Source organism: Ursus maritimus, unplaced genomic scaffold (assembly GCF_017311325.1).
Source record: "Ursus maritimus isolate PB19 unplaced genomic scaffold, ASM1731132v1 scaffold_2, whole genome shotgun sequence".
In the NCBI taxonomy this organism is placed as follows: domain Eukaryota; kingdom Metazoa; phylum Chordata; class Mammalia; order Carnivora; family Ursidae; genus Ursus; species Ursus maritimus.
In genome coordinates, this window is record NW_024424452.1 from 10222964 (window position 1) to 10245594 (window position 22631).

The following is a 22631-nucleotide window of genomic DNA, read 5'->3' on the forward strand; positions in this document are numbered from 1 at the left end:
GGACAGCCCCGGCGGCGGGGCGGGGGGAGTTATATTGCGGGGTCCTTCCTCGCTCACCCTGGTTCCTCTCGGAACGGAGACGGCAAATGGCGGACTTCGATACCTACGACGATCGGGCCTACAGCAGCTTCGGCGGCGGCAGAGGGTGAGGCGGGCGTGCGCGGGCCCCGGCCGGGCGCGGGGGGCGGGCGGAGTCGGGGGCCCCGGGGCGGCGGCCTTCCCGCGCTCACCCGGGGCGGCGGGCGGTAGGGGGCCCGGCTGGGCCCGCGAAGGCCTGGGAGAGGCGCCTGGAGGGCCGGGGCCTGGAAATGGCGCGCTCCGGGAGGGGGCGGCGGCAGTTATGCTCCCCCGCGTCTTGCTCGCGGCGCAGATCCGTCCCTGTGTCTCCCGCCGCCGCCGACGTGTCGTCTTTGCCCTGCCTCGGCCGTAAGGCCAGGCCGCAGCGGCACTGAGTGCCCCGGAGGACGAGCTCCCGCTTCCAACCCCATCCCCCAGTATGGCAGGGCCCGCGCTGGGCTCTGCTGCAACGCGGGGTGGGGGCCGCGGCCTGCCCCGCTCGGGTGTCGGTCAGGGTCCTGGCCTCCTGTGGTCTGTCTGCACTGCAGGCTCCCTGGCCCGCTTCGCCAGGAGGCCAGCGGACTGGGTAAGGTCGGGAGGGCGAGAGAGGAGTGATTCCTTTTCCTTACGTGTGAGGCAGGGATTTGGCGGCTAGAGCTCGGGAATGGTCCGATTCACGCCGGGAGATGGGGAGACCAAGCAAAAGAAAATACATAATAGCATTTTTTTATTTTACTGTGTCTTGGGTCAGAGGGCTTTATTGACAGGTGCTATGTGCTTGCCGGCAGAAAATCTTTCGTTTCTCCGGACCTGGAGAAGGAATCGCAGTTAGCCTCGTTCTGACTTTGGTCATATACAGACTATATATAATTGAGATACCTCGTTTAAAAGAGAAATTCTTGACTGTTGAATAAGAAGCTTAACGGTGTTTAATTTCAGGAATCCGCACTGGGTTTTTGGTGGGTTATTTTTGTTTTTAAATACAAGTTCCCTTATACAGAATTTAGAAGATGGGCTATAAACATCTTGCTGTTTGTCAAGGACACACTTAGCCATTGTGTACTTTTACAGAAAGGATTACTTTCCCAGGATAACACTACAATGGTACCTACTGAGGTGTCCAGTCTCCTGGGTTTCAATCCCAAAAGTATCTTTGTTTGGTGAAGAATGATCTTTTAATACCTTGGTTTGGGACTGGCTCAAACAAAGGCTTGTTGGGTACGGGAGTGTACCTAATATTAATGACACTAGAACACAGAAGTTGGGGAAGGTGGAGCCACCTGTTATTTCAAAGAATGTTTTATTTGCTAATAAAAAAGAAATAGATGTTGGATGACATGTGAAAGTATTGCCTTTGGGGTAAGTTTCTAGACATCAAATTTGCAGTTAAGTCATCTTGAAATTTAATAACTGGGATTTTTTTTTTTCCAGTTTCAAGAAACATTTGGAAGTGCCCAGGAAAACTCTTAAACAGAGTGGTTTGGTTTAAGGCAGATGCAAGGAGTTTTAGTTGGTTTGGGACTACAATAAGTTAGTCATACTATACTGAATCTGGGTTTTGGAGTTTGCCTTTTGTTTTTTTCCTTATTCTGCCTTTTGACAGATTTGCTAGCTATTCTAGTGACTTGAGGTGTTCTGAGTCAGACTTCCAGTGGATGTCACATTTTGACAGTCGGGATGCCTTGAACAATAGCAAGTGGTCAGAATTCTCTTAACGAAGCTCTTCATTTCAAATATCAAAAGACAAAAAATGTTAGCCATGTGTCCGGATGCACTCCAAAAACTAGTGTAAGAAAATAGCCACTCTGCGTCTCCTAAACTTTCTGATAAAAAGTCACTTTACTCTTAAAAATCTTCCACATCTGACCTTGTTGGAGTTTTCCATTTGACGTCAAATCCATGTAAAACTACATGGGAAATACTACTCAGATTCCTAAAAGTAGTTCTAAAAACCTATTGGTGAGTTCGTGTGTTCATGTAAACAGTGTCTGGAGTGGGTCCAGAAACTTCACAGAGGACCAGACCACAGTTGTGGTTTGAGCCAAAGCTTTCCTATTCCAGTGTCATCGTTAAATTTAATTTCATTAGATCTGGAGTTATCAGTTACTGGTTTCTCTGAAATTTAGCAAGATGGTAGGCTAGGTTGGTAACGTTCAGTGATAATTTCTACTGTTATGTGAATTATGTTTCACATCAACAAATGTCTCAGTGCTGTTTGCTTGTGTTCAGATACAGTGCTTAGGCATTTTAGAAGGTTGTCACTTCTGGAAAGCCAGTCTTACATTGCTGTGTTTGGAACTTTTGTACCAAGAGACCTTCCCTTTAGTCAAAACACCTTAGCTAAGTGAGAGATCTCAACTCTAAGCCACTTGGGTCACAGACAAAAGGAATAGCAGGTTTGAAATGCATGGTCATAATCTAAAAATTTGGTTTTAATAATTATACATTCCCTGTAAGTTTATTTTGTAATCGTATGTAGTAACCAGTGCTGTTGTCAGGAAGCAGTGTTAAACCACTGCTTTATTTTCTCAACCTATAGAGGCATGTTCCCGGCAGCCAAAGAGAGACCTGGGAGACTGCATTGTTGCCCAAAAAACAAGTCCAATCAGAATTCCCAATTATCTCGTTGGTTGTACTAGATCTGGAGTGTATTTTGTTCTGCAGTTTGCTAAATTTTCTTTCCTGGGTTTTTATTTTTCATTTGCCATTGGCGATAAAGTGGAGAGTAACAGCGATTTTTACATTTCTAACTACAACATGCTTTTGAGTGCTCCACGTAAAACCATCAATTCGGAAAATCAGATTGGAACGTGGAGGTAGCAAGAATTGAGATTGCTGAAAATGGTACCTACTGGAAAGTGGTAAAACTACACATTTAAGTATTCTTCATCAAGTTCCCGTTTGGGAGGGGGGCATTGGAATTCTAACTTTTGAGTCTTCGAAGACTTAAGCTTGGCATCTTTGTCTAAATTTCTAAGCATATTTTAAGACTAATAAGGGGAAAGAAAGCAGTGTATAAAAACAGTAACTATTTGCACTGGTCATGGTAGAGTTCATAAAAGTACTAAAAAGCTTATTTTAAAATCCTGTTTGCCTACCAAATGACAAGTAGTTTGGGGTTATTGTCGTCCTCCTTTCCACTCTCTAATCTCTCAGTGCTTGATTCTAAATCATTATCTTCTATGAAATACTTGGTTTTTACCAAGAGCCTCTGACACAGTTTGGGGAAAAGGCCTAGCTTTGGATTGAGATCAGGCAGACAGGACAGAGGTCAAGTGTCAGCCGAGCCTTGAGCCACATATTAGCTGTGGGATCTGGAACAAGTTCCTTTACCTCTCTGAGCTTCATTTTCCCCACATGTAAGATAGAAACTGTTCTAAGGCTATCGGGAGTGTGCAGTGAGATGTCTCAAGCATGCAGCCCAGTGACTGGTACACTTAATAATTCGTAGCTTTCAATTTAAATTTTTTTCTTAAAATATTTCCCTTGCATCAGTAAGAGTGGGAAAAGTTCTGTTGAGATAATGAGTGAGTTTTTACTTTCCTGCCTGTATTTCTAAAGCCAAGTAAGCGAAATCTATTCAGTTTATAGGTATAAAGCATTTTATGAGTAGAGTACTGTATTATAAATGAATGCTAGCTGAGTAATTTGTTCCTGTAGGTTATTGGTTTCTTACAAAATTTATGCTTGGAATATTTAGTGTAAGTGCTTTTGAGATTTCTAAAAACTTTCTTAGTATATTTCTATTTGAAATTAACCTTTAAGTGTTCTGGGAGGACATCACACAAATTCAAGTAGTCTTCCCAGAAACATGGAACATGTAAAACATTGGTGGGGGAGGGGTATCAGTCCTAGCTTAGACTTCCATCTTCCAGTTTCCAGCTTCCCCTAGAAATAGAAGAGAGCGTTGGGCAGGAGAGCATGTCCTGCCTCTGCATTTCATTTGTACAGATGGTTAGACCTGCATACTCAGGCCACAAAATAAGTGATTGCTTGATTTTGATAGAATTTAACAGTTGTAAGGCCTAAGTTGTCTTTTTTTTTAATTGACTGTTCATGGTTCTTTGAAGTTTTCCCCATGTCATGATTTCTAAAATGTTCTTGATAGGGCCCTCTGAATGTGCTCCAGTTTGTTGATACTCCGTTGAAAACATGGCACCCCCAGTTAAGCCTTGTATTCCAGTATAGGGTACACGTTACCTATAGGGTACAGGGTACATAGTCCAAATGGATTCTTTACCAGTGCATGATCTTGTAACATGATGGATTGGTTGCTATTATTATTATTATTATTGAGTTATGCAGATCTTCCAAATGTTGGCACATTTCATTATACAGCATCAAAAATCATGTTTATTAATATCACCATTGATTTTATCAGAAAAAATTTTCAGGTATTGTGAGGCTGTCAAGCTTATGTTGATGGATGCAAGTTTTCTAAAATTCTATTTTTTGCTTAAAAGCCCAGTCTGCATTTTATCATTGGTAACAGATACTGTTAGTTTTCCGTGAAGTGACAGGCTGCTTCATTTTCAAGAAAATGTCTGCGTAGGGGGTGCCTGGTTGGCTCAGTCCATTGGGCATCTGGTCATGGTCTCAGGGTCCTGGGATCGAGCCCCATGTCGGCCTCTGAGCTCAGTGGGGAGTCTGCTTGTCCCTCTCCCTCTGCTGCTCCCCCTGCTTGTGCTCTCTCTCAAATAAATCTTTTAAAGAAAAGAAAATGTCTGCCTGATACCTAAGTCAATAACCGTAGTCAGTCAGTTCTTCAGGTAAAAATGGTGTTCCATGAAAACAATAGCTAGTTCAGCTTGTAACTCGCTTCCACGAGTGTTTTCCTGGAGATAACCATCACATTTCTTTTTTCTTTTTTTCTCTCTTTTTTTTAAGATTTTATTTATTTGAGAGAGAACAAATGGAGGGGAGGGGCAGAGGGAGGGGGAGAGAGAGAGAGAGAGAGAGAGAGAGAGAGAGGGAGAAGCAAACTCCCCGCTGAGCGGGGAGCTGGGGACTGAGTCCCAGGACCCTGAGATCATGATCAGAGCCGAAGGCAGACACTTAACTGACTGAGCCACCCAAGCGCCCCGAACTAGCATATTTCTGTAAGCCGCAGAAGTGTTTTGCCTCTATTTTGAAACATGGGATATTAAAAACTGGGTCAAGATTTAATAAAATTAATCATTTTCCTGCTTTATCAATGACATTGTTCTCTGAAGCTCGTTGGCTTCCTTCTCTTTGTGCAAATACTGCGTAATGAGGCATGAGTAATAGTGCAGTTTGGTGCCCCTGCCTTGATTTATGCTGGGGTCAAGTGCAAGATCAGTGCAGGTCTCGGGATACAGCCGCTAGTCAGGGACTGAGGGACTGTTCAGTGAGCTCTGCAAGACAGAGCTAGAACCAAAGGAAAAGTACGTGTCAGTGCGCTTTCACAGACTGTCTGGAAATACGAAGGAGTGCTCCTTGAGCTGCATAACTTTCTGTTAATAAAGGAACATTAGTGTGGTCTACATTAGGCTGGAATTTATCAGTTGCTTGTTTTATGTGACATTTAAAAATGAATCTGAACATTTTCACACATAAACAGAGGCAGAGACTAGTATATTGAACCCATGTAGCCATTCCCCGGTTTCATTTTTTTTTTTCACGGTGTGTGTGTGTGTGTGGTAAAATATATCCATAAAATTTACCAGTTTGACCATTTTTTCTTCTTCTTTTTTTTTTTTTTTTAAGATTTTTTTATTCGTTTACTTTAGAGCACGTGCCAGCAAGCTGGGGGGCAGGGAGACTCCCTACAGAGCACCTGAGCCCAATGTGAAGCTCAGTCTCATGACCCTGATACCACGGCCTGAACTGAAATAGTAAGAGTTGGACGCCCAACCAGCTGAGCCACCCAGACGCCCCTGACCATTTCTAAGTGTACAGTTCGGTGACAGTAATGCCCACAGTGACACCATGTTGTGTCGTCGCCACAACTGTTTCAAGAACTTTTTCATCATTCCCAAACAGAAACCCATTAAGCAACTCTTCATTCATTTCCATTCATTCTACTTCATAAACCTTTCTTGCTGTTCCTCTTTTCATCTCTCATCCCCGTTGTGGGGAGGGGATAGGATATTTTAAAGCCAGTCACAGCCATCCTTGTCATTCCGTCTTAAAATACTTTTAAACTTGAGTATGTGTTTCAGACTGATCAGGGGTTTCTTTCTAGCCAGCAGTTTTTCTGTCACCCAGTTCATGTTCAGTTTTGCGCAATTGCCTCAAAGATTACTTCATAGAGTTGGCCTATTTGAATCTGCAAAACATTTGATTACAGAACATTTAAAGCACAAAAATAGAGTCTAGTGTAATGACGTACCTCATGTGCCCCTGACCCACTTCTTAAAGTGACCACTTTCATTTCATCTGTTCCTCCTCACGCCACCTTCCTCCTACACGCTTCTGGATTATTTTCAAGTACATCGTAGGTGCCATATTTTATTTCATCTGGAAATACTTCAGTATGAGTTTCAAAGGTACAGACTAAAAAATGTGACCAAATATTATCACATCCGAAAACTTTCCAGTAAATATTTTGATTCTTCTGATTAGCTCATACATTTTTACCTACAACTGATTTGTTTGAATCAGAACTGAAGTTTGCACATGGCATTTGGTTGACCTGCCCACTAATTCTCCTGATAGGGTCCTCCTTACTTTCTTGGTTGGTTGTTGTTACGTAGGGGGTGTGCGTAACTTTTTTCCAGGTACTGTAAAAGCATTTAATTTTTACGACTACCATGTGTAAGGAAGCTAGAAGTTAAATTTGATATTAGCAAAGATGCTTATTACTAATATTAAGTATTCCTCTTCATATGTATGTGTTTTAGTACAAGTGACTTAAATTTTTATGATTTTTCAAATATTTTTAATTCTACTGAAGTATAATTAACATACAGTGTTATATTCGTGGCTTTTCAGGTATTAAGTGAAGAAGAGAAGAACTGTTGGCTTTGTATGCCTTTGAATTCTAGATTTTAACTGGTGGTCTGTCTGTGGCACTTTGTACTTCTCTAAAAAATCGAAACCTCATAGATAATATGAAATTGACCATCGCATGAAAATGTGAAGTTTTCTTTAAAATGAATTGGAGCTGGTAGTGTGTGGAATGTCAAATCTCAAATAATAGGCATTCTCATTTAGAAAAAAAGAACCCTTGGCTTATAAAGTTCAAAACTAATCCATAGAAATAGTTTACATCGTAGCTTCAAGACAGATGTTTTTCGTGGCAGTATTCTCTGAGGACCAATAAACAGCTTGAGGTTTAAGTTTTTATTTCCTTTGAAAAATCTGGAACTTTGGATTGAATCACCTTTGGCACCATGTGAAGTTACTAAATTAATAACCCATTTATTTGCTTTCATTAATGTGTGGGAATCCAAAATTTTAGTACATTGTGATAAATGCCTTTTTGCCTAGGAAGAAAGATTTTCTAAAAGACCATGTAAACCAGAAGTCACCCTTGCGTTTGCTGTTCTCTTTTAACAAGGCTTTCAAACTGCCTGTCCTGTCCCGTTGGTAGATGATGAAGTCACTTTATTAGGGGTCCTAACAAACTTCCTTAAAGATGAAAGAATAGAGAATAGTGTGTGTTATTCTGTGAGTTTGTAGCCTTCCTGTTCGGCAGGCGTTTTATTACTTGTATAGTTAGCATGCAGTCAGGTTATGTCCACATGTTTTTAGTCATGTTGGTCACAGCCAAAATGTTTTTTGAAAAACGCTGAAGTACCGTGGCTTAGTCAGTTGAGGGTCTGCCTTCAGCTCGGGTCATGATCTTAGGGTTGTGGGATCAAGCCCCATGTAGGGCTCCCTGCCGACCAGAGAGTCTGCTTTTCACTCTCCTCTGTGCTCTCTTTCTCTCTTTCAAATAAATGGATAAAATCTTTAAAAGAAAGAAAGAGGGGCGCCTGGGTGGCTCAGTCGTTAAGCGTCTGCCTTCGGCTCAGGGCGTGATCCCGGAGTCTTGGGATCAAGCCCCGCATCAGGCTCCTCCGCTGGAAGCCTGCTTCTTCCTCTCCTGCTCCCCCTGCTTGTGTTCCCTCTTGCTGGCTGTCTCTCTCTCTCTCTCTCTGTCAAATAAATAAATAAAATCTTTAAAAAAAAAAAAACCAGAGGCTTTCATGCCAATCCTGTGGTAATGCCAGGTATCAAGATAAAGGGGTTTACTTGTGAATGCTGATTGAAGGCCTTGGTGAATGCATACACTTAGCAGAGGGAGATGTACTTGGAAATAAAATCTGCACTGCGTCGGGCCAGTTTTTAAAACCATAAGCTACAACTAAAATGTCATGTGACCTTGGATGGGCTCCTGGAACAGAAGGACATAAGGTAGAAACTAAGGAGATCTGAGTAAACGGAACTTGAGTTAGTAATGTATTGATCTGGGTTCAGTGATTTTGGTCAGTGTGTCTTACTAATGTAAGGTGTCAGGAATAGGTAAGATAAATCAGTGTATGTGAAATGAGGGCTTGGCTTTTGAGAGTTCAACCTTTTTTGGCTATTTTCTAGAAACCAAATAAATAGGTTGCACATAATGACCATTACTTTTTTGTCTTTTTACACGTTTAGTGGGCTTTGTTGCTTACTTGCGGTCTTTCTGTGACCTTTGTTTCTTTCTTTTTTTTTTTTTAAGCCCAACAAGGGGCTGGAACTCAAGACCCTGGGATCAAGACCCGAGCTGAGGTCAAGAGTCGGATGATTAACCGACTGAGCCACACAGGCTTGTGACTTTTCTATAGGCTCCAGCGTGGTGCCCCATGTCAAACGATACAACCTATGCTAGGAAGCTTTTCTGGATGGCACGTGGAATACCAGAGTTGTTGATCACCCCTAAAGCTAGGAGAACACCTGATATTGCAAATACCAGAGAGAGGCTACTGCTCTGTACTGGGTACCTTGGCATTGGTCTTGAATTTTCAAGAGCGGCAGCAACAGGACTTAAATTCTGTGTAGCTTCTAGAGAGCTTTATAAAATCCTCTCCGAGAGAAAAGCTTATCATGAGTCCTCCGTTTTTCCTTATATCTTATACTTGGAAAGTAAGCCTGGGGCACTTCATTTTCTTTTGCATCTACTTACTGGATCTAATCCCAGCCCTAAAGTCTCTACTCTTACCTTGTTTCTTACAGTGCCTCTCCCTCCAGGCTTCTTTCCTCCTACTCGTCTGTTTATTCCCAGTTACTGTCTGGTGAAGAGTCGAGGGTTTCCCTGTGTGCTGTGGGAACGGGAGTGGCAGAGTCACGGTTCCTGTCGCTCCACCCTGCAGAGACTGCTCTCGTGGCTGTCTTCCGAATTGTCTGCAGTCCTTCGTTTGGGATGTGGTTTCTCCTTGCAGTTGCCTGGACCCCCTCAGTTAATTATGGGCTCCTTAAGGGCAGGGACTGAGGCTGAGGTGTGAGCCCTCTATGCTGTGCTCTGTACTTCATAGACGTTGCGTATGTTTAGTCCATTTGAGTGAAGAAAAGTGATTTTGTCTCTAAAGATTTTTGGTCATACTTGGAGTTGAAACTTACATTTCCTGAGTTACTGGGGATGTAACTTGTTATTTTAAAACTTGCGTATGTTGTTTTAAAAATGAGTGGACTGTCCGTAAGGGATAGTCTGAAGCAGCACTGAACAGGGAGGATCACTGTGGAGTGGAGGGGGGTGTGATATGGCCTGGGGGTGGGGGGCTGCCGTGGCCTGCGCCTTGTTCATCTCTTTCTGCTGGAGTGGCGTGGCCTTGAGCATGTTTAGACTTCCCTGTAACGTTTTAGAATTGTTATTAAACTTTTATAAAGCAATCAGGATTTATGAGGTGTTTTATGGTCAGTTTTAAACTTTATAAAATAAAGATTTGTAGTATTTGTGCACTCACAAACAAGAAAACTGAGGCACAGGTAATTGGAAGAGGTCCTGCACCAAGCTAAGGAGTCAAATGAGTTTTCTCTCACTGTTATTTTTAACCTGTTCTAGAAAGTGTTTTTATGTAACGCAGCTTGTTCGGTTAGAGGATAGTCCCATGTAAACTTTAGCATCACAGGTATCCTAGGACTTCTAGCTCAGGATTTCCTGGCATTGGGGGTGTTTGGTTTTTTGTTGTCTTTGGTAGACTGCTAACAGGATGGCTCATTTTATGACATGCACGTGTGCTCTCTGGTTTGTCTCCTTCACCCTTGTCGCTCAAGTTGCTGGCACACTGTAGGCTTCCACTTTTCTAACTTTGTAACTGTTGGAGCCAGTAAATGGGAATCTACTTCGAGGGCCCCTGTCCCACTGCCTCCCTGTCTTCAGTGAACTACCCACTGAAAAGCTAAAACACACTTAGGTCCCGTAGAACTGACTACGTCGGATCAGGTAGCATTTAGGGCGACTGCGGTGATTCTTGGGGAAAATCTGGAATAGTAAGCCACTGGCGGTTTTGTGAGGCTCGGGTGAAGTGAGCAGGTTAATGGGCAGGGTTAGCTGTTCCCACATTTCTAGCTTTTAAAATACTGCTTGCCTGGGTGGCTCAGCGAGGACCCTGCTTCTCCCTCTGGTGTGCACGTGCGCGCGCGCGCTCTCTCTCTCTCTCTGACAAAATCTTTTAAAAAAATAAAATAAGATACTGCTTGCCTGAAACGGGATTCTTCCATCTTCCCAAAGCCAGGGCTGGCTTCTTACCCTGCCGCGTTCTTCTCAGTGTCCCTGTCATCTGATTAGCACGGCCACCCCGGGGCAGCAGTCCTTATCTAGGCTCACCTGGCTCCCTGAACTCAGAGCCTGACTTCTTGTGCCTGCGTCCAGCAACCTTCGTAAAATCTTGTGTAAATGTTTCATGCGCCCTTTGAGCAAGCCTTCCTACCTCCGTTTTCCTGATTCATCACACGTACACCTGCTGAATTTATCAGTTCTCCGTCCTCACCTTCACCTTAAATTTTTTTAAAAAACCATTGTGGCTTTTTGCCGTGTGTGTGTGCAGGTGTGTGTCTGTGTACATATACACACAGACATGCATGTATACTCATAGAGGTATTTGTGTTTATGTGTACTGCTCACTTGGGAGCGGCTTGAGAGCAGGGGACTGTTTTCTCCCAGCTGTTTAGTAAATGTTGAATAAATGAATTTAAGGTTATTAAAATTGTAATTCATCCTGTGTTTTTAACAGTTCTCCAAATTTTATAGTTATAACATATCTTACATATTCAGTATTCAGTCTCAAAGAGTATCTTACTGAAAATATTTTCGGGTTTAGGGGCGCCTGGGTGGCTCAGTAGGTTGAGTTTAGGCTGACTCTTGATTTCAGCTCAGAGCATGATCTCAGGGGCATGGGGTCGAGCCCCACGTTGGGCTCCTCACTCAGCTGAGCATCTGCTTGGGATTCCCTGCCCCTCTCTCTGCTCTTCTGTGCACACATGCACACTCTCTCTCTAGTAAATCTTTTTTAAAAAGAAACTGTTGGGGGGCGCCTGGGTGGCACAGCGGTTAAGCGTCTGCCTTCGGCTCAGGGCGTGATCCCGGCGTTCTGGGATCGAGCCCCACATCAGGCTTTTCCGCTATGAGCCTGCTTCTTCCTCTCCCACTCCCCCTGCTTGTGTTCCCTCTCTCGCTGGCTGTCTCTATCTCTGTCAAATAAATAAATAAAATCTTAAAAAAAAAAAGAAAGAAAGAAAGAAACTGTTGGGGCACCTGGGTGTCTCAGCTGGTTAAGCATCTGCCTTCAGCTCAGGTCATGATCTGGGATCGAGCCCCATGTCAAGCTCCTTGCTCAGCAGAGAGCCTGCTTCTTCCCATCTCCCTGTCTCTCAAATAAATAAAATCTTTAAAAAATATATTTTAGGGTTTAAAGATACCGAGGTAAGAACAGTGGTGTTGCAAAGAGTACTGAAGTGCCAGAATAAGTCCGTTTACTAAACTTTGTGGGCCAAGGGGTGAGGAGTGGGAGCAAATGGAATTCAAGTCACTGGAAAACAAAACAGGATTTCTTATCGGGAAGGAGCAGAATTCTGAGTCACTAGACTTAAAAAATTTTAGCCATCTAAGAATTCGGTCATGATTTGGTTCTTCTGCTAAAAATGTGTCTTACAGAATGATATTTATCTCAAGAAAGATGGGGGATCTCTTTCATGCTATTTCTAGCAAAACATGGATCAAAAACGAAGTTACCTTCCGTGATTTGGGTCGCTGCTTGTCCCGCAAAAAGGACGACTTTGAGCAGGCCTTTGCTGTGAGGAGACTCCTTTAAAATGAGTCTTAAATGTTTCCCTAAAAAGAAACACCACCACCTCCTTTTGAATTTTTTTTCCTCCTGTGTTCTGCAGACATTGTGAACATTTTCATCCACAGTGGACACGGTTGGGAGTCACAGGGTTCACGTTTGCTTTATCTTTGTGGGTGCCTGCACACATGTCCTTTATGCTGAGCCCTCTGAGTCTCTCCAGAGCACAGGGCCATTCTAACCGCAGTACCCGTTACCACTCCCCAGAAATTGAACAGTGATGCAGTGGTGTCTGTACATGCCATATTCAAATTTCTCCATCTGCTTTTTCTTTTATAGCTGTTTGTTCCAGGATCAAAGATGACATGTAGCATTCGTTGTCATGTTTCTTTGGTCCGCCCCTGCCTTTTTTGTCTTTCCTGATTTTTGACACGTTTGAAGAATCTGTGCCAGAATACAAGGCACATAGTGTTAAGTTTGTCACGTACCTGGTTAACGTGGTGATTGCTGGGTCCATTGCTGAGCCTTGCCTGAATCAGCCCCTGCTACATTGGTTGGTGCAGAATAGTGATTTCCTTCCTCCCTCCCTCCCTCCTTCCCTCCCTCCCTCCCTCCCTCCCTTCCTTTCTTCCTTCCTTCCTTCCTTCCACAGTTTATTATTTATTTGAGAGAGAGCCAGCACAAGAAGGGGGAGGGCAGAGGATGAGGGACAAGCAGACTCCCCACAGAGCGCAGAGCCAGACGCAAGGCTGGATCCCAAGACCCTGAGATCATGACCTGGGCTGAAGTCAGACGCTTAATCAACAGAGCCCCCAGGCGCCCTAGGAGTAGTGATTTTCTTCTTATGTGACTCCTTCTACATTTATTAGTTGACGTGCTTATTGATGTAAAGAAGAGTTCCCCTTCCCATTCATTCATTTTAATAGACTATTTTTAGAGCAATTTCAAGTTCACAGCAGAAGTGATCAGAAAAGACAGTTCTCAGGGGCGCCTGGTGGCTCAGTTGCTTGAGTCTCCAACCTTTGGTTTTCCCTCAGGTCATGATTTCAGGGGTGGGAGCTAGGGCCCCGCAGGGAGTCTCTCCCCTCTTCTCCCTCTGCCCCTCCCCCCTCTTGCTAGCTGTCTCTCGCTCTTAAATAAATAAATCTTTGGGGGGGGGGGAAAGAAAATACAGTTCCTGTGTTCGCCCTGCCTTCACGCACACACAGGAGCACAGATGGCCCTGCTGTCAACACCCACGCTGACAGTGTCATCACCCACAGTCCTTAGTTTACATTAGGGTTCACTCTTGGTATTACACATTCCATGGATTTTGACAAATGTATAATGGTCCCAATTTATTTCTTAATTATCTATAAAACAGTTTGAGCCTCGGGTTGTAGGTGCGATGATAATGCTCATTGCTGCTCCACTCGTGTACTGTGTGTCAGTGTATTAGGCGCCTTGTGTTTATTTCTCAGTAGCTCAAGATCTGTGTTAGTATTAACCCAGTTTTACAAATAAATAAAGCTTAGAGAAATTGAGTAGCTCCTCAAGGTCATATGGTGGAGTAAGTTTGTGGCTGAGCTGGGATGCAGACAGAACCTCTATAGATCAGCAACGAGATGTGGTAGAATCAAGGTCCTGCCTTTGTCACCTTTGAGTCTCATAACCATAGACACGTAACCACTTCTTGTTACAGGGGAGGAATTGGCATTGAGGTGTAAATGAATTAGTAATACGCATTTGAGGGCTGGTGGAGAGCAGGATGTACATAGGCCTTGCTGTACAAAATCTAAAATTTTTACTAGAGCATTTGTCCTAGCCACCATCTGACAGTATCAGGAAGCAGGTGTGTTACGAATGGGTTCAGCTTCAGCAGCACTGAATTCAGCACTCTGAATACAGCGTGCTAACTCTGGACGATCCGTTTCGGCAAGTATGAGGATGACCAGGATGAGGGAGGGTGTTAAGGTTTTAGGACATAAACGTTCTGGAGATACGGAGTCTAAGTGAATAGGTAACCAGTCGTGCAAGGAGGGTATGTTCTGTTTGGATTTGAATTTCCAGGGAAATGTGTTTACATAGATTCTGTGTTTCCGTGGACATTTCTGTCACCAAAACATAGCCACCCTGGTCATGAATAATATTTTGGAATACTCTTGATAATTTCAAGATGTTACTGTACACTCGAGTGGAGTGGTTCACATGGTGGTGTGGCTGAGGGGAAGACCTTTTCCTTTTCCCTGCTCTGGGGCGAGTAGACTTGAATCTCTCTGTTTCCCCTCCAGGTCCCGTGGCAGTGCTGGTGGCCATGGCTCCCGCAGCCAGAAGGAGCTGCCCACAGAGCCCCCCTACACAGCGTATGTAGGAAATCTACCTTTTAATACAGTTCAGGGCGACATAGATGCTATCTTTAAGGATCTCAGCATAAGGAGTGTACGGCTAGTCAGAGACAAAGACACAGACAAATTTAAAGGTGAGTGTGGGGGAGTTCTTACTGTGTATTATTGTAGAGGGAGGGTCGAAACCAAAATGTTAGGGAACCAGAGGGCTCCAGTTATGAAAGAGTTTTAAATATTTGTCCGAATAGCTGAAATTAACATGGCCCTTTAACCCATAAGCTTTCAGTTCTACTTGGGGGGGGGGGTGTTTTACACAGGATCTGATTTGTAGAAATACTCAGTATAAATATGCCCAAGTCAGTCTTGTTGGCCTGACCCAGCTATCCTGTCTGTGCCAGTCAAGGATTTCCCTGGGAGGGAAAATGAGCAGATAAAACAGAGGAGCTCACAGGTGCATTTCACCTTGGCCCGACTCATGGTATTTTTCTTTGAAGTTTTCCTGTAATCTAGGTATTGGTATAGAATTCAAAAGAGAACCTAATAATATTGTCACTATACATTTGTGACTTCAGAGTGTGTGTGAGGAGAGGGTTGGCTCAAATTTCAGATAAAGTTAGTGTCCATAGATTAGTCTCTTAAAGGGCACTTGAGCCCGGAAGCAGTAAGAAAGAAGAATCCTACCAGCATTATCTCCTGGCTTTCAAGATTCCCTGAGGAGAAACGTGCTCCCTGTCTGAGGCCATGGAGCAAGGGACAAGAGCATTTGGTTTACATTATTTATCCAGAAGAACATCCAGGAAGAGTACAGAGTGATGTGCAGTGAGGGGAGGTACGAGAAGCAGAGGTTTCGCTCACCTGAACAGTTCTGTGTATAGGTGGTACTTTCCTTGTTTTTAACATTTTTTGGCTTTAGAACCTGAAGCCTTGTTACAGTAAGTGCCCAAACAATGAAAACACACTATCCGTTCAGCTTGTTGAAGGTAAGGCCCACCCAGTGTCCCTACTTGAGGCACTAGGAGTTCCGGGCGTCGGGGGAAGTGGGTGGGGGAGGCCAGGTTTTGGGGTGAGGCAGTAGAAGCAAGTTCTCGTTTGTCTACTAGAGGGTCGCCCTCAGTTTCAGCAGCTCTAGGGGTGAGATGGTGAGTGGGCTTTTTTGTTGGCCTCTTTGAACTTGCGGGGTGGTTTCCTCAAGTACTCTAGACATTAAATCCACTCGGGGGGAAGGTGGGGACTCTCCAGCCAAGCAGTGCATTCTTTTAGTAAGTAGTTGGGGAACAGACAGTGAACAGGACAAGTTTGGACCCAAGCCTTTGGAGCACTTGCGGTCTAGCGGGCTTTGAAGGTGAAGTGTAATCATCGCACAGGATGGGGATACGTGGGCTGGAAGGGTGTGGTACAGGGAGCAGTGTGAGTATATCGGGGCAGGGGGGCGTGCTTGACCCAGATTTAGTCTCCAGGTGGGGCAAGGAAGGGGCATGGAAAGAGTGTTGGAGGTAGAGGAAGAAGCTAAAGCAGAGGTTTGAGGTGAGAAGGTGCGGTTTCCTCTGCCTGGAATGTTCTCCGCTTTACAGGCCTGTGTCAGAATCCAGCATCAGGGACACAGATTGTCGGTAACACGTGCTTGGACCTAGGCCATCTGTCTTTGAATTAGTTTCCCAAGGAGGATGCCCGTCTTACTGAGGGTATATGTTTTAGCTTTATAAAGCGGGTTTTATACTAGCTACCTGAGTGGTAAGGAGTAGGCACCCTCAGCCTGTTCCTTCAAAGCATGTTTGGTATTGAATTTGAAATCTGTGTCTTAAAGCCCCAGTTGGGTTACATTAAAATTATTCAAAAGTCAGAACTAATAGCTCTTCACCATGACCCGGGAAAGGCTTTAATATTACGGTTAAAACTCATGAAAAGAAAGGTTTATGAAAACATAGCTGCCAAATATTTCAGTGCCTGTTTGGTACTTCCTGACAGAATATAATTGAGAGGAAGGAATGCCAGTCAGGTATTTTCTGTTTATCAAAAAGTACAGTCTGTTTTTTAGACTCTAGTAGTCTGCTGTCCCCTAGATGCAACAAGAGTGGGGAAATGGACAGGGATTCCCACCGCGTCTTAATCCAGAAGTCCTTGAGGAAGTTGGGGTTTGTGTCTCTTACAGGGTTCTGCTATGTAGAATTTGATGAGGTGGACTCCCTTAAGGAAGCCTTGACATACGATGGTGCAGTAAGTATCTTCAGGTTTTCTGTGTCACGTTGGAACTCGAGATGTTTTTTCTTGCCAATACTTACGCTGTTTTCTCCTTATCATTAGCTGTTGGGTGATCGGTCACTTCGTGTGGACATTGCAGAAGGCAGAAAACAAGATAAAGGTGGCTTTGGCTTCAGGAAAGGTGGACCAGATGACAGAGGTGATTGGTTCTTCTAAAACTGAACATAAAACTTGCTGTGCGCCCATTGATGACAACTCTCGAAGGTTACTAGTGGAACTGTCTCACAGCCTGATAGGTTTTTGTGAGCTTTTTAAACACGTTTAAAAATCTTGACAGAGAATGGATGGTGCTTCTGTAAACCTGGGGTGTTTTGTTTGGTTTTTGGTTTTTGGTTTTTTTTCTGTTGGCAGTGAGAACTCTTATATTAAAATTCCTGTTCTCATCACATGAGTTGTCCATCTTCCCAGTGAATTTTTCTGTGTTTGTGCAGCAAGGTAATGGTACGACCTCAACTTCATCTTTTTTGGGTATCCTCAGGAATGTGTGGCCCTGGAGAATCTAGAGGTGGATGGGATTCTGGGATGACTTCGGTTCTGGTAGCAGCATTTAAAATATTGCCACGTACCTTTTTCATTGGCCTTGCTGCTGTTATCCGTTTGTTGCGAGTAGCTGGCTGGACCGTCCTTTAGCTCACTGCGCAGACGAAATTTTCCTGAAAGGTCCCCAGGCATGCACTAAGCCTCTTTTGGAACCTGAGTGTTTGAGGTAGGACTTGAGAGGCTCCCCACTGTGGGTGGGCAAGGTAGACCGATCCACCGGCTTGTCTTACCTTGCCTTAGCCTGCCGTTCTCATCTGGGCCTTCATCTCAGGAATCCCCTTGGCGGCGCTAGTGTGCTCGGTACGCATAGAAGCACTGCTACTTCTAGAAATAGCGTGGAGGTTTTGGAAGCTTACAGAAAGCCTGGTCACTGTGGTTCTTGGTGGCTCCCTCTTGCATGGTTGAAGTCCTCGTGACCAGGGTGTTTTTCTTAAAGGGCATGGAACTCCTGTCCCTTCATGGTGGACATGATCCACTTTATTCTTCCTTTTCTTAACTGACCCAGGCACCCTGGCAGGTGCCTCCCTGTCTCACCTCAAGGGGTCAGTTTGCATGTCAGGCCTCTGCTTTGAAGGGTTGATCTCCTAAGCATTTCTTAAACTCTTTACATTGTTTTGTTTTTTTTTTAAGTAAAAGTAATTAATATATGTAATAATAATAATGGCAATTGAAACAGAAGGGTAAAAACATGAAAAACAAGTCTGTTATCTTTCCTATAAACTCTGCACTCTCCACTGTATAAGATGATACCATCAGCGCCCCCCCCCAATCCTATCACTCTCCCCCCATCAAACCAAATTCAGCATAAAGTATTTGGTAAGTATGCGAAGAAGTAGGACAAGGTATTGTAGATGAAAATTCTTAAAAATTCTTTTCAGTACTACTTTAGCTAAACAGATAACTGCTTATATCTGTTGAATAACTCAATTCCTTAAAGTCCTATAGCCAGTCAGAAATGAGCTTATTCATAAAAGTACAGTATGATCCAGTAAACCTGTAATTTTATGTATAAGCTAGTCTCTGATTGAAACATGCAACAAATGTCTTCTCACAGGCAGTCCGGGTGCGGCCGTTAGTGGCCTGAGGAGTAGTGGTCTCGGACCTGCCAGCTCTGAATTCCCGGTACCGGAGGAGTAGCACTGGAGTTTAGAGCTCTGGAAATATGGAGGTTACCTAAGGAACGGTCGCCTTAGGTGGGCTTCTACTCTCCAAAGCTGAGAACGCAGCCAGAGGCTACCTTGACACCCGCCAGTTGCGGTGTCCCCTGCAGGGTTTTGTTGTATCTAAAACCACCAAGTGCCCACGCGATGGAATTAATGCCTATATACGTTATTTGTGAAAGTAGATCTTTTTTGCTCTTTAAAGGAATGATGCTATTTTTTTAAAAGATACGTGCTCGTGAAAAAAGACTCAAGTAATGACAAAAAATACAAAGAAGAAAGCAAATAAAGTCCCACCACCAGAAGTAGCCTGTGTGTTAAACTAAACTTTGTAAAAAACAAAACAAAACCCAAAACCTTAGAAGGTTCTCATGCTGGGCCTCCTAAAAATCTGTCTTCAGATTTTATTAAAAGATATTCATGAATGTCAGACCTTGCTTTCCCTCATCATCTTCCCCTGCTCCTATCATAAAAGATTCTGAAATAAGGTTGTCACCTGCTATTAATGGCACTGGTTTTTCCCTCTACCAAACTCTGCCTCGTGCGCCTGGACAGAGCAGCAGTTGTGTTTCTCTGCCTTGTCAGTGTGAGTGTGAGCTGATCTATGTTACAGTCTGGTAGCAGGAATTATTCGCATAGGGGAAGTAACTTCTGGACTCACATTGGAAAGGTACACTTCCCCGCTTATTCGGGGAAAATGTCAGGTTAAATGTTTGAGTACCAGTTAAGCTCATTTAATGCGCAGTGTGAGCTCTGGTTCCAGAAATCCTGTAAGGAACCTTACACCCGACTGTACGCCTCCCGGTGTGTTCTCCCCAGCCCAGTGCTCCTGTTGGCCTGAATCTGGTCGAAATTGTTTTCATTTCTTGTTTTGTTAAAATTGTTGTTGTTCAACTCCATTTCGGAGCTTGATCTCTTCCCACATTCCTTGGCCACATTTAAAGAACAGAAAAATACCACCCTTGCGAACAGAGTGCATTCTCCATATTCAGGGGAGTTAAGTTTCAAAGCGCTGAGAACACCGGATGAGCAGACACGAAACCATTGCTCCTTGGGATGCAGCAAGGTCAGAGTCCTGTGAGTCTCTGGTCAGTCAGTCCATACCTTCTTGTGTGGATTTCTGTTCGAAGACACCTTATTTCTGTTGATTCCTCTGACACGAACTCACGGCCAGCAGCACTAGAACTCTGCCCGAGTGGAGCTTACCTAACCTGCATTTTCTGGATAAGGCACAGGACCACCTTCTTGCTCTGAGGAATACCGGGCGACTCGTCAGCGCTCCATTCCAGGGCCATTTTAAACAGTGCAGTCGCCAGGGAAAAGCACAAAAGAGCAAAAACCCTGGCACCAAATAGATTGAAAAGACACTTAATTACAGTCTGAGCTGAACCAAGGCCAAGTGTTGCTTCGTTCAGCCTTAGCTGCAAAACACGCATGTCAGGCAATTCCCATCTTCCACTGCTCTGCGTGTGTCTGGAAAAGCAGAAGTGCCGAAAGTATTGATTTCAGGGTCATGTACAAATGGTAGCAAGTAGACGAGTTGGCAGATAGGAAGTCTGTAAGTGATGGAGGCGAGACCACAGAGAGTATTCCTCGGGCTCAGGATTCTTCTTAAAGGTAGATTCCTCTAGGGGCGCCTGGGTGGCACAGCAGTTAAAGCATCTGCCTTTGGCTCAGGGCGTGATCCCGGCGTTCTGGGATCGAGCCCCATATCAGGCTCTTCCGCTATGACCCTGCTTCTTCCTCTCCCACTCCCCCTGCTTGTGTCCCCTCTCTCGCTGGCTGTCTCTATCTCTGTCGAATAAATAAATAAAATCTTTAAAAAATAAAAAAATTAAAAAATTTAAAAAAAGATTCCTCTGGAGCTTTGAGCAATGGCACCATCCTTGCAGTAAAAGCAGCCACCTTTGGGGGCTGAGACGGGGCAGGCTCATTTGTTTAACTACAGTTTTGTTTCTTAAATTTTTTCCGAATGTAAACTCTTCACTTCAGTGGTCTGTACTGTTATAGGGCTAGTTGGCTTGAACACCCTCTAAATGGAAGTCTTTCAGTGAAACGTGACATTAAAGAAAACTTAAGGTTCTTAAAGCCTACGGAGAATATCATCTCCACACAGACGAGCATTGTCACACTCTGGAGCACTCGTAATGAGACGCAGTTTACTCTGGGAACTGTTTCAGCAGAGACCCTAGGAACGCGGAGAAAGCCCTTCCTCTCCTTCACCGCGGAAGAGGTGGTGTGGGTTGGGGGGCCGGCCACATAACTGGTTTTGCTGACAACACGGGTACTTGATTTTAGAGAGATCCCCTCCTGACATGCAGCAGAAACACAGATGGGGGGGTGTCACCCAGAGGTGGCAGCTGGGTTTTTATTTTGTCGTCATGTCTGGTTTCCTCTTGGGTTTTGCATTTTATTTTATTTTTATTTTTTTTTTAAGATTTTATTTATTTATTTGACAGAGAGAGACAACCAGCGAGAGAGGGAACACAGCAGGGGAGTGGGAGAGGAAGAAGCAGGCTCCCAGCGGAGGAGCCTGATGCGGGACTCGATCCCAGAACGCTGGGATCACGCCCTGAGCCGAAGGCCTACGCTTAACGACTGTGCCACCCAGGCACCCCAGGGTTTTGCATTTTAAATTGGAATATTTCAATTCCAGGTTTAGCTTTTTAATAATTACAGGTTTATAGTAGGAGACAGAATAAACGGGGCTTTGAAGTTTTTTGTTTTGTTGTAAACATTATATATCTTACGTGATGTTCCCCCCAACTTTTCCTACAAGGTTTAAACAGCTCAATTTATTTTTCTTTCCTAAGAAATGTTAAAAGTCTGTTATAATTGAGATTACCCAGCTCATTCACGTTGGACTCCTTTCAGTACACTTTATTTCGCAAAAGCTTCCAATGTTGGACAAACTAAAGAATTTCAAATCAAACCGTCTACACCAGCTGTACAGTTATCTTTGAGACAGTAGCTTAAAAAGTAATCCAGTGTCCTCTTCCTTCTTCAGGCTTCAGGGATGACTTCTTAGGAGGCAGGGGAGGGAGTCGCCCAGGTGACCGGCGAACAGGCCCCCCAATGGGGAGTCGGTTCAGAGATGGCCCTCCCCTTCGAGGGTCCAATATGGACTTCAGAGAACCAACAGAAGGTATGGTGCAACTTTCTTCCTGGAGGGTGTCTTGTCCTGGTACTCTGGCTGTACCCCCCCCCCACATGCCTTCTCGTGCCATGGACATGGCCTCTGTGGACCACCCCTTAGTCTTAAATAGTGAGTTTACCTTTGTTAGAGTGTGTGGGGATGGGGTAGGTCTTCAAGGCTGGCTTGCTAGTTAGCGGGCTGGGCTGCAGGGGCCACCGTCCGTCTTTTCACCCGGATGGGGAAGGGGGTCTGTTGTGAATAAACCATGTTGGTTTTTCTCCCACAGAGGAAAGAGCACAGAGGCCACGGCTCCAGCTGAAGCCTCGGACAGTTGCAACGCCCCTCAATCAAGTAGCCAATCCCAACTCTGCTATCTTCGGGGGAGCCAGGCCCAGAGAGGAAGTCGTTCAGAAGGAGCAAGAATGAGCTTGCGGTTGGGAGGGAATGGGGTGTGGGGGAGTTAGCGCGAGACCACAGCCTGGCCAGCCCCCTGGGCCGGCAGTCCTGCAGCCACCATTCCTGCGCCTGACCTTTGTCCTCCTTTCTTACAACGGAAACACAGAGCTTGTGAGCGCATGTCAGCAGTTAACAAGTGGTTTTTAGTACATTCTTGGCTTTGCTGAACCTATCTAGTGCCTGTCTTGTGCTTTTTTTTTTTTTTTTTTCCTGCCACTCCTTCCCCCTTTCCCTTATGTCCTTTCTCTTTCCTGCTCCTTGTTTCCTTCCAGTACATGAGTGTCTCCCGAGCGACAGAGGCAGCCACCTGTGGGCGTTCTTTGAATGGAGGTGCTGCTCCATTTTGCTCCTCTGCTTTCTCTCTTTACTTTAGACACACTGGCCAGACCCAGTTGTTCCTTTGATTTTTCTCAGCGCTTCTCTTCTGACCTGCATGTTGAGTTCTGTATTGCTGTGGCTTCCGGGGGGGGGCGGTGGAGAAGGGGGGGGGGGG

The 22631-nt window shown here is 44.6% G+C and overlaps 1 protein-coding gene across 1 annotated transcript in view; it reads left to right on the forward strand.

The window, feature by feature from the left end:
* EIF4H (eukaryotic translation initiation factor 4H) overlaps nt 1–22631 on the forward strand; it is a gene marked incomplete in the record, with an annotated part of 24016 nt that continues 1385 nt past the window's right edge. Inside the window, 6 exon segments of the mRNA XM_040634953.1 lie at nt 1–145; nt 14534–14721; nt 16737–16801; nt 16889–16985; nt 21554–21691; nt 21969–22597. Coding sequence (XP_040490887.1) covers nt 87–145; nt 14534–14721; nt 16737–16801; nt 16889–16985; nt 21554–21691; nt 21969–22108 — 687 coding nt within the window.